Source organism: Myotis myotis, unplaced genomic scaffold (assembly GCF_014108235.1).
Source record: "Myotis myotis isolate mMyoMyo1 unplaced genomic scaffold, mMyoMyo1.p scaffold_m19_p_21, whole genome shotgun sequence".
NCBI classification, from domain to species: Eukaryota; Metazoa; Chordata; class Mammalia; order Chiroptera; family Vespertilionidae; genus Myotis; species Myotis myotis.
This window is the reverse complement of record NW_023416326.1, coordinates 12,215,739-12,228,568: the sequence shown is the minus strand read 5'-3', so window position 1 is coordinate 12,228,568 and position 12,830 is coordinate 12,215,739. Positions and strand designations below refer to the sequence as shown.

General features: G+C 45.0%; 1 protein-coding gene across 3 annotated transcripts in view; it reads right to left on the bottom strand.

Moving 5' to 3' along the window:
• Positions 1-12,830, bottom strand: part of SDCCAG8 (SHH signaling and ciliogenesis regulator SDCCAG8) — a 206,577-nt gene that overhangs the window by 76,856 nt on the left and 116,891 nt on the right. For 2 of the 3 annotated variants that reach the window (XM_036355092.1, XM_036355091.1), the window contains exons 14-15: positions 5,358-5,485; positions 3,173-3,281 (exon numbers count right to left, since the gene is read on the bottom strand). In XM_036355092.1, coding sequence (XP_036210985.1) covers positions 3,173-3,281; positions 5,358-5,485 — 237 coding nt within the window. The remainder of the gene's footprint in view (positions 1-3,172; positions 3,282-5,357; positions 5,486-12,830) is intronic. The other variant, XM_036355093.1, reaches the window with a different exon arrangement.

Genomic DNA, 12,830 nt, shown 5'->3' with positions numbered 1-12,830 from the left:
ATAGCAGCCAGGTGAAGTGAGGTCCAAGTGCCCACCCTCAGCACCATCAGCGGTGACACAGCAGCCACGTGCGCCCCTGGCCCAGCGCTGCGCTTGGTGCTTTATGCCTGGGTGTGTACCCGTCTCTCTCTCTAAATTTCCAGTTCCCACAGCAATCCCGAACACGGTGTTAGACATGTTCTTACACAGGGAGAAGCTGGGGTTTGTGCCCACGGTTACGAAGCTACATGGCAGAGTGGATTCAAACCTGCTTCTCTCTGATTCCCAAGAGCTTTTTACTGCACATTCCCTGGGTCATCAACAAAGGGACAGGCTGGAACCAGAGTCAATCAGGATTGGGGGTGGGGAGAGCACCACACTTGTTTCATTCATTCATTCATTCACTCATTCATTCAACAAATACATATTGAGCGCCTCTGTATGTCAGATGAAAGAAACACATTCAATGGATAAAGCTGTGGAAGAGCTACAGGAATCGGAGCATGAGGAGCTGGGGTGGGGTTGAGGTTCAAGTTCGCTAGAGCAGCACAGGGTCAGCTGACAGACCAGCAGCAGGACGAAGGGGGCCCCGGGAACAGGGCACAGGTAAACTCACTCACCTGCCCAGCATGCCCACTTCTCCTTGGGGATTTAAAGATTAACTTTTCCCCCAAACATTCCCATCATAACTATTTGGCCTAGATTTTTTCAGCAGTAGATGTAAAATACTGCACTTGTAAGAAAGATCTTCGGTTTTGGAACCAGAAATACCTAAGGTGGGACTCCAGCTCTCCCACTCCCCAGCCATTTCAACACTCTGTGGATTGGTTTCCTCATCTGTAATTCCTGTCTCCAGCTCTTGTGAGAATGAAATCATATTTACCGAGAATACAGCACCCCTTTCCCTTTTATCCACTTCAATTTCCTGAGTTATTCCTCAGAAAGCAAGATAATTAATCAATAATCAATCACAAAGCAATCTTAAAATATGGTATTGTAAACCCCAGATCAATATAACTTTTCTTAAATTATATAATCCAGTTGGTTTGTTTCTAACAAGTACCTGTGCTTGGATCGATGTGAGGCAAATCAAACATTTCTCGTTAGGAACAGCTCCTGTTGATATTTTATAAATCTCTTTCATGACAAAATCACGTGGGTTTCCTTGTCAGACTTCCTGAAAATAGCTGGCATTGTGGGTCCTGAGCCTTCCCCTACCCAAACAAGATATTTAATTCGTATTTGCAGCCTGGCCGGTGTGGCTCAGTGGTTGAGCGCCCACCTATGAACCAGGAGGTCAGGGTTCAATTCCCGGTCAGGGCACATGCCCGGGTTGCGGGCTCCATCCCCAGTGTGGGGCGTGCAGGAAGCAGCCAATCAACGATTCTCTCTCATCACTGATGTTTCTCTCTCTCCCTCTTCCTTCCTCTCTGAGATCAATAATTAGTATTGATAAGAAGGAGCACGTGTCAGAGAGTTCTCAGTGGCTATAGGAGCCCCTGCCTGCCTGTGGGCAGGAGAACTGGAGTCATAAGCCTCCGGGTTGCCCCAAAGACCCGGGGATGGGGATTCTATCGCTAAGCCAGCTCGCTGATGGAGGAACCCCAGGCAGGGCTCAGAGCGATCACATGCTCTGATCCACCCAGAAACGTTTCTGAATGAGACGCCTAAGTCAGTAGATGAGCTGCTGGGCCATACTGCGTGGTCTGTGCAGATCGAAGTGAGTTTCAGACAAACACAGAAGGGAAGCTACCCAGGTAACTTTCTCCTTAGGTTATAGTGTAATGTGACATTTGATATCTAGCTAATTGCGTGAATGTTGCCGTCGAGGGTTCAGTTCAAAGGATGCTGTCCAATAGCGCTCATTTACCAGAGGGAACCTCTGCTCAAACAGGTCAAATAGACTTCTCTGAGGTTACACTTCTTGTCAGAGCTGAGATGGGAACTCAGGCTTTATACAATGTGGAATACAAAACCATTCATTCATTGAGATAATCCAATTAGAAAGTGTGCAGAAAAAATTCAATAAGATCCCAGTCAGTGGGCTTCTAAAAGAGTAGTGTACATATCAAATGCACAGTGCCTGGCTTATTAAAATAAAATACTTCTAGAAAGAGAAGGAAAGGATGGCTTTAGTCTATTTATTTCAAAGTATCACCTTCCATTTTATAGATACACATTCCAACTATTATTATTTGACCTAAAGATGGCTTTTGTGTGTGCATAGCTAAAGAGAACTGTGATAATGGATGGAAATGTTACACATAACAACATAAAACTTGGAAACTGCTTGACTCATCTGCATCCTTTGTTACAAGGGTTGCCATCTTGACCTTTGTGTTGTGAAATTTCCTAGTTTTCAATCCTAACCATTAAAAAAGTCAAATAACAGCACAGATTCATAACTATGAAAAGAACACCCAGGTGTCTCTATGGACGACTAAGAAGATGTTCATACAGAGAAAATATTTTCCCAGGAAATATATCACCACACACAGGAGTGCCCCCTTATCCATGGGGATATGGCCCAAGACCCCAGTGGATGCTTGAAAAATCTGTTTCTTCGTGCACATTCAGACCTTTGATAAAATTTAATTTATAAACTGGGCACAGTAAGAGATGAACAGGAACTAATAATAAAATAGAGTAACTATAACAATAGACTATAGTAAGAGCCACATGACTGTGGTCTCTCTCACTCTTCCAACCTCTCGGAATACCTTATTATCCCGTGCTCCCGCTTTCTCTTAAAGGGAGCACTTCGGACTTCTCTGTGGCGTGTCCGGTTGCCAGCAGCACTAGTTGGGTGCTTTAAGACCATCATTAAGTAAAATGAAGGTGACTGCCCAGCCGGTGTGGCTCAGTGGTTGAGCATCGACCTAGGAGCCAGGAGGTCAAGGTTTGATTCCCCGTCAGGGCACACGCCCAGGTTATGGGTTCGGTCCCCAGTGTGGGGCGTGCAGGAGGCAGCCGATCCATGATTCACTCTCATCATTGATGTCTCTCTCTCTCTTCCCCCCCTTCCTTCCCCTCTGAAATCAATAAAAATATATATGTAAAAAAAAAAAGAGTAAAACTATGAACAAGGGGGACTACTGTATCTAATTTTGACATTCGACTGTAAAATAGTGGAAATGCTGTGCTTTAAAGAAAAATTACAGAATTTAAACAAACAGTACATCATATCACCTACCTGCTCTTTTGAGAGATTTGTTCCAGTTTCTTGGCTAACGTACAGCACTCTTCCTTTAACTTTGTCAAAAATGCATTCTGGGAGGTCAGCAATGAATACTGTTCGCTTTCTAGAAATAACAATAACCCCCCACCAACATAAGATGTTTATGGCTGTAGCTCTGCAGTGCTTCCATATGTAGAGTGTAAACACGCTAAGACGCTACCCACGTCCCATATGTTACGAGGTCACGTTCCATGTCCTCAGTCAAAGGGCTGCTCACCTGGTGAGACTCTGAATCTTGCGAGACATTTATTTTTCGAATAATTACTCATCAGAAACATTTTTGATCACACCAGCGTGGTGTAACATTTCAACATGTTACTAGATTACCCAATACCCCAGCGAAGTCATATATGCTTATATCTTGTAATATGCAAGATATGATATTTTTATTTGGACAATTTTACTATAAAGTGTCAACAATTATTACAATCAGATAACTCAAAGCTGAGGTATTGAGGAACTCTCTTCTATGCTGTCATTCATGCTTGATGTTTCGTGTCTGCCTGCATATTTCATTACCCACCCTGCCAACCTTGCATATCCCTTGCTCATTATGAAGGTGAAATATGTCATCTCATTTCACCATCAACAGTATGAGCCTCAATGAAGATCTGGTCAAAGAGATTGAAGAGAGTGTGGTATCTTTGTGCAACGTAAGAGGAAGTGTTGTTAAGATGGTCCTACAGTTACATAATCTTATCTTGCTCGGGGATCGGCCCAACTCCATGATCACGAGGATCCTGCTAGCAGTGGAGGCAAACAATAACTTAGCCTCTAATTTCCTCCTTTTTTCTTTTCATGGAAAACATCTAGTAAGTCTGGCGAATTTTCATTTTTTTTCGTGACAAATTCTAGTAGGAGAAAGTCTCTAATAAAGTTGCTGGAGGAAATTACGTGACTCAATACAACGTTTGCCTCTTCCTAAGTAAAGAGATTATTTAATGAATGGCTAACGTTTCATCTTAGAATGTGCGGTAAATTTTGACCACACCATCAAATCCAGTGGGCATTAAATCAGGTGAAAATCACCTTTAAGTGCGAGGCTCCCGAAGGCCCTTTATTTCTTTTCCCTTGTAGCAGAAAGCACTTACAGCACAATAAATCAAAGCACTGGAAAGTAAGCCACATTTTTCTGCAAGAGGCGGATCAATGAAACTTTTGTTTTACCGGGACGATCAGCCTGGAGGATGTGGCGTGGAATCATAATGAGTTGCCACAGCCCTGTTGTGACTAACACTGTCTGCGAACGCACGACTCAGAAGTGCAAAGACCCACAGCCCGCCCCGACTGCACAAACCCAACTGCCTGTTTCAAAGGGCATTTTACTTTCAAATGAAAGGTAAGGAGTTGCTGGCCAACTCGGCCTGCAGAACAGCGCCAACGCGATGAAAGATGGCAATTTTTAGCCAAGCTGCCAGCTGTGGTCAATGCCTTGTATTAGTGAATTTCAACAGCAGTTGGGAGAACTTGAAGAATGCCACGGATTACACATCACCCGCAACTGGGCTGGGGGGCAGGCGGGGGCGGCGTCCAAATGCTAAAAATGTTCGAAGCTGCAAAGATTAAATAAAGGAACGTATCCATTTGGAGCCGCTGAATGACATCCAGCTGCGACAGTGAATTAAGAACCGATTAATGGCGAAAGCTTTTCTCCAGTTTGGATGCGGAAGCAGACTCATTAGGCTCTTAGAGGCGCTGTAATGCGTGTTCTGTGGGAGCCGTTCCGTGCTATTCAGGAGGCTTTAACGGGGAGCTCGGAGCGCTTCCCGCAGAGTTCGGATGCTATTTTCTTTCTGTAACATGTGTGCCCGCGAACCCAGCCAAAAACAAGCCCTTTGTTTTTCTACTTTGTTGTGGTCCCTCTCAGCTCTCCGTTCCTTGCACACAGGTAAATAAACTCATAATCCAGATGGTGCAGCAGATGTGAGAGCAGCACTCCGAAATCAACAGACAGTGGGCACTGCTTCCACTCTCCCTTTTAAACGCTAACTAATATGTAATTCGGAATCTCCGGTGTAGTTAGCATCTGCTCCCTTCGGCCAGCCAAAGGTTACAGGTGTTTCTGATGTCATTTCACAGTGAGGCGTGGGCCTGGCTGGCGGGTGCGGGCCCCGCGCTGCCCCCCTCGCCCCCCACCTACCGGTCCTGTCATGCTGGGCCTCCATTTGCTGCATCTTCTGTGTCAGCTCCTGCTCCCTTTGCTGGGCCTGAAGGGCTTGGGCCTTTGCCTCGCTGCTGAAGCTCTGCTGAATGGTCTCTTTTTCCAGTCTGCGAGGCAGGGAGGAGACAGAAGTTAATCCACAGATGCGCGCACCCCCATTCCTTCCCCACGGGCCACAGGGAGCTGAGACGCAGTAAATTGTTCAGCATAAGAAACAACAGTCTTTCCACTCCCTCCCTCCCCCCGCAATTAGGGGAAAATCCAAAGGACCTTTCACACAATGTGAAGTACATCCCGTCCATCCAAGTGGACTCAGGACTCAACTTTCCACGTCAAAAAATCGTGACGGCTGAGGGATGGTAGTTTGTAACCTTGAAACACAAACACCTTCTGCTGTAACTTTTCCTTGAATCCTCACCCGGGGATATTTTCCCATTGATTTTTAAAGAGAGTGGACGAGAGGGAAAGGCAGAGAGAAATATCGATGTGAGAGAAACATCAACTGGTTGCCTCTTGCACGAGCCCCGACCAGGGCCCAGGCTGGGGAGGAGCCTGCAACCGAGGTACATGCCCTTGACCGGAATCGAACCCAGGACCCTTCGGTCCGTAGGCCGACGCTCTATCCACTGAGCCACACTGGCCAGGGCTGCTGTAACATTCTTCATGTTTTGTGGCCCTGGTGAGTCTTTTATCTGGTGACTGGTTACTATTTCCCAAAGGTCCTGGAGCTAAAGGAGCAGCCCAGACTGGAATTCTGGAAACGAAGCTTTGCAGGCCACTTCTACTTCCCTCCCAAATGAAAATGGAATCTCAAATGTAACAGCAGAGCTTCTATCTAGAGGCAAGTAAAGGATGTGCATGTTCTGTGGAATATTTTCACATATCAGCCATGTCATGTGAACATGTATGAAATGAGTAACTTGCCAGCACTTCATCATAGAAGTCCCTGTGGGTCACACGGAGAGAAACTGCAGATAAGATGCTTTCTATACTATAAAGACCATCGCCCATCCCCCTGTGATTGGATGGACACACTGGGCCCAATGGTCACTCTCCAATCACAGTGGCTCCTAAAGAGAGAAACTTCCTGAACTAGAACCTGAGGATGCAAAGGACTTCATTGCAGGAGGCACTGTGGATGCTGACACTGTGCGTGCGTACACACACACACACACACACACACACGTGTGCTCACATATACACACGCTCACACACTGCTCACACACATGCTTACATACACATACACACCCAAGCTCACATACACATACTCACACATGATTTCACACACACACACATATGCTCACACACACATATACTCACACACACTCACATACACATGCTCACACACACACATGCTCACACACTCACACACATGCTCACACACATGCTCACACACATACACACATGCTCACACACTCACACACATGCTCACACACATGCTCACACACATACACACATGCTCACACACTCACACACATGCTCACACTCACACACATGCTCACACAAGCTCACACACATGCTCACGCACTCACACACATGCTCACACACACATGCTCACACTCACACACATGCTCACACAAGCTCACACACATGCTCACGCACTCACACACATGCTCACACTCACACACATGCTCACACAAGCTCACACACATGCTCACGCACTCACCACACATGCTCACACTCACACACATGCTCACACAAGCTCACACACATGCTCACACACTCACACACATGCTCACACTCACACACATGCTCACACAAGCTCACACACATGCTCACGCACTCACACACATGCTCACACACACATGCTCACACACTCACACACATGCTCACACAAGCTCACACACATGCTCACGCACTCACACACATGCTCACACACACATGCTCACACACACACTCAATACACACACATGCTCACACACATACACACATGCTCACACACATACACACATGCTCACACTCACACACATGCTCACACAAGCTCACACACATGCTCACGCACTCACACACATGCTCACACACACATGCTCACACACTCACACACATGCTCACACACACATGCTCACACACTCACACACATGCTCACACAAGCTCACACACATGCTCACACACATGCTCACACACACATGCTCACACACTCACACACATGCTCACACACACATGCTCACACACTCACACACATGCTCACACACATGCTCACACACATGCTCACACACATGCTCTCACACACATGCTCACACAAGCTCACACACATGCTCACATACACACTCACATGCTCACATGCACACACACACACATTAGGTTGGTTCTTCATACTCTAAATCTGGGTGAGTGAGATGAGGGTTTCCTTCAATTAACCAACTTAGCTCTTGCTAACGCCGATCCGCTTGCGGGCACTTCTCCTCCATGCTGCTTCAGTTTACTAACTGCGATATTGACGGCCTTGCCTTTGCCAAACTGAAAATAAACAATTGCATAAAGCGATCTCTACTGGCGTATGTACCGCTGTGGTACCTCCATTCACTGGCTTCTAATTATAGAGCAACATAAGGAAAGCCTGCATCGAGGCCGGTCAGCGCGGGTGGCAATGTGGTGGTGGAAAATTCCAGAAGGAAAATACACCCACACCTCACTCAAGCAGAATCACCAGGCGTCCTCCCTAATGTGAGGAGGGTCCCTTCCGGTGTTTCGAGTGACAACACCCCCTTGGGTTCGCTCCAAGGCCTTGCCTCGCGCTCAGTTCCAAACTCCTATATTTAACAAATGGACAGATGAGGCCATGCTTTCCTCCTCAGTCACACCATGGGCTTTCCGGCCATGGATCACTGCACGCGTCTCTCTGTTTTCCTGGGCTCTCTCCCCACAGGCCTTTCTCACCCCCCATCCCAGCCCCTGGCCCCCGCTCAGTGTACGTCACTCCTTCAAGCCTGCTCGGAATTCTCCCCTCTCCGTCCATTGTAATCTAGTGAACTATACCCTGTCTTCAGTGTCCTCATATATGTTGTGCGTGCAGACATCCCCCTAAGGCAGCCTTTATCGCACTTCCGTTACTGCTCTACACATCTGCCTTCTTTGTCATCCTTGTCTCTCTGTCCCTGAGCCCAGCTCAGTCCTTGGCACATGGCACCTAGGAAATGGGCAGTGACTGTTCCATGAATGAATGTCCTTCTGCCCTGAGCACAGGGGGAGGCAGCTGCAGTCTTGAAGGGAAGCTGGGGACCTGCTCGAGTCTTAGATGAGGAGGCAAACACTCCGTTAGACAGTGGCTGGAAGAGGCGTCTCTCATGGCAGCTGGGGCTGACGCTGCTGAGAGCATTGTGGGCTCTCACTGAGTCAGATCCCCACGTCAGACCCGCCTTAGAGCTGGGGGTACAGGCAGGGAGACCTGGACTCTGTGATCCCTAATAACTGGGTGACCATAAGATGCGTTGTTAAAACCAATACCCACTGGAGGGGGGAAGGGCAGGATTAAGCATTACACAGAGACAACAGTCATATCGGAACTCCCCTTTGCAAACTGGGGCTGTGTTTCCCTTCACAAAGGGGTTGCCAGTCTCCCATCAATGTCTGGAATGAGAAGGTGCCTAAGTACTGAAATCCGAAATTCAATGCAGAACAGGAACCATGATTACTGTGGGTCTCCCAATAAAACAATCTAAAGGAACACTCCACCCACAAATGCTGAGTTCACATAAACTTTTGTTTCTTAAATCCTTGTCCAATGTTCACTCTATTTGAAAAAACTACACCTTTTATTTTTCATGGCAGAAAACTTGGCACATTTTTGCTTTCCAACCTCCTTCTTCTCCCTTCCTTCCATGTTGCCTTCTCCCCTTGCAGGTTTGTTCCGACTTAGCAGATTTTTTATAAAACCTTAAAATGCGAGAATTGAAAGGGAATCTCAAATCTGTTTAATCAAATCCTGTCACGTTATAGTTGAAAATAAAAGAGGATCCTAAATAATTCAAAATCTGCTCAAAGGTCACGTTGTAAGTGATGTAAAGGCAGAGGTGAGATTGAAATATTTTGATTTAGGAAAACCTATTTTTTTAAAATATATTTTTATTGATTTCAGAGAGGAAGGGAGATGGAAAGAGAGAAACATCAATGATGAGAAAGAATCATTGGTTGGCTGCCTCTCGCATGCTCCCTACTGGGGATGGAGCCCACAACCGGCACATGCCCTGACCAGGAATCGAACCATGACTTCCAGGTTCATAGGTCAACCTCCCGGTTCATAGGTCGACGCTCAACCATTGACCCATGCTGGCTGGGCGGGAAACCATTTTATAACACTCTAGGAGTAATGCATTAATGGATTGAAAGAATAAAAAACAAATAAGTTAGGCATCCAAGGAAGAAATTATAGAAAATTTAAATGAATTCATTTAATATTTATTGTGACTCTATTATGTGAAAGATACTCTACTAGGCACTGGGTCAAATAAAGGTAAATATGGCGTAGTTCTTATCCTAAAAGGACTACAGAGAGAAGGTAGGAGAGAAATACACTACAATAAAGGCAATAGGGGAAAACCACCAAAACATAGAGAAATGGGAGGTTATTTCCAGCTGCGGTTTGAGCGGCTCATGAAGAAGAGCTGTCAGTCCTCCCGACTGATTTTCATTCAGTCCTCAGACACGGGTGATCTCATTTAACCAGACTTGTGGTTGCCCCTATTTCACCAATCAGAACGAAAGCAGGGGGGGGCAAAGAATTTCTTTGTTGTTGTTAAAATGAGACTGAAAGATTTATTCATAATCGCTAAGAACTGGAAACAACCTAAATATCCACTAAGTGCTAAATGGATAAACAAAGTGTGGTAGAGACTCACAACTGAACACTCGCCATAGCAGCAACACAAAGGGACAAGCTATGAGAACCGACAGCACATGGATGAGCCTCAAAAGCATATCCTTAAAGAACCCAGGCACCAAAGATGTCTTGTAGGGTTTCACTTATATGACATTCCAGAAAATTACACCTGGAGTGACAGATTGCATTGCCAGGACCCGAGACAGGGGACGGGCACCAGGGAACCTTTTGTGCTGATAGAAATGTTCAGTATTGTGATTATAATGGTCAAAAATGTGCAATCTGTCAAAATACATTTAATTGCGACTTAAAATCATGGGTTTTTGTGATATTTACATTGACCTCCGTAGAGCTGATTTTTTAAAGGAGCAAATACACTAAAAAGAATAGGAACATCCCTTTCCTCCAAGTTACCCATGTTGCCTGCGATCACATGTGCATGTGCGGGCCACCTCTGTGTTTTCTTGACAATTAAGCATGAAAAGGTGTCATCAGGGCCTGGAGAGGCCTCACACATGGACTAAGGAAACACAAGGGTTCAGTCGCTCCTTTTTCCAATAAGACCATGTAAGCAACCTATTCCTCATCAAACTCTCACCTACCAGTGTTACAACCAATGACGACTTTTCTACTCTTTTCTTTCTTGTTCATTAGTTAATATTGTGCTATAAGGAAGAGTTTTCCCTTCTCCCTGTATTAACTCACTGATATCAGCATGGAGTCATGAATAATCCATGAGGATCATTATTTATTTTTATGTTCATCTCACCCCAGATTTGGCCCGTGGGAACCACTTTCAGCTGGTTCCTGCCTGATATCTCTCCATTATTCTCATGTCCTTCTAGGCTTTCTATCCCCACAAGATGCTCCAGGCTCATCTTATTTATTTATTTTATTGTTTATTTTTTATTTTCTGTTATAGTTTACATCCAACATTACTTTGTATTGGGTCCAGGTGTACAGCATAGTGGTTAGACAATCTCGTCTTATATGTCGTTGTGCCAGTCTTGGACTCAGTACTTGTCCAAGGAGCTCTTGTGCCTTCTAGTGGAGAATGGTCTTTAGAAACCAAGATCTGTCACTAGGTGGTGCTCACTGCTACTGAGAAGGCTGCTTCTAGGTCACCTTAGTAGACACAGCCTGGATATGAACATACACACACATAGGTAAATATGACTATCTTTTCATATGTGTTTATTGATTATATATATATATGTATACATTTATACTGTTTCCAATCCAATCTAACAACATTGTGGAACCTATTCTCCCCTCTTTCCATAGCTAACTCCCTTCCTCAAAAGTGAGAAACTTGCCATGGACAGTTTGGCTCAGTGGATGGAGCGCTGGCCTGCAGACCAAAGGGTCCCAGGTTCGAGTCTGGTCAAGGGCAAGTACCTTGGTTGCAGGCTCCTCCCGTCCCAACCCCTGGTTGGGGCTCATGCAGGAGGCAACCAATTGATGTGTTTCTCTCACATCAATGTTTCTGTGTGTCTTTCCCTCTCCCACTCTCCCTAAAAATCAATGGAAAAATATCCTCAGGTGAGAATTAAAAAAAAAAAAAAAAAACAGCAGAAAGTGAGAAACTTGGCTCCCATCACCTTCAACATATTTACTTATTTACTCAGACTTAGAATACTCAGAAAGTACTTTCAAAATTGCTCACCTACTATGGAAAGCAAATCTACTCATATATGGCATTAAATATCTGCTCAAAGTTTTGTGGGTTTTTGTGATTTTTTTAATAATTGCAAACACCATTTGCAGTTGGTTCTCCTTGTGTTCTGGGAAAACTACATCTTGAGAGGCCCAACACTCAGAGCTGGAGGGCCAGAGGATGGCATCGCTCTCCTTATTACCTATGTGACCTCGGACAAGTAACTTAATGCTTTTAACCTTGGGGTTCTTCATTCAAATAGGACAGAAAAACCCTACCTTAAAGGACTAATAATTGTAGCAACCTATTATTTATTAATGTTTACCATAAGCTAAACTCTTTACATGTGCTCTTTTCTTTAACCCTCATACAACTGTCTCATAAACCTTACTTTATAAATGAGGAGACTGAGGCCTGAAGAGGTTCTATAATGTGTTCCAAGTCCCCCAGTTATCCAGGGGGCGTAGACAGGAAATGTAGGCCTACTAACAAAAGTCCACAGTTTGAATTTCTATGCTTTCATCTCTTACTTGATCAGGGAGGCAGAGAAATAACAGAGGTTGAGAGGTAACAAGAATCTAATTTCAATGATCCGTGTGTGTGTGTGTGTGTGTGTGTGTGTGTGTGTGTGTTCGTCCTTTAATACCTACATTATCTATCCTAACAGCCAAATCCCAAGTTAGTTCTCCTCCTTCCCATTTTTCTTATATGTTATTGGGTCACTTCCTTCTACAATGACATCATCAGTTAGTACTATCCTCCTTTAATAAATATATTTACCTTTGCAAAAGCACTGAAAGGCTCACAAATACATCTCCTGCTTCAAGTAGGTCACAGACTCCCAGGGAAAATAGGATGTACATCTCACCTGGAATGTAGGTGCCAGAAGAATAGAGCCCCTTGTTTAATCACTAATTTATCTCAAGAGCCTGGAATGGTGCTTGGCACACAACTGTGTGATACAAACAAATATTTGATG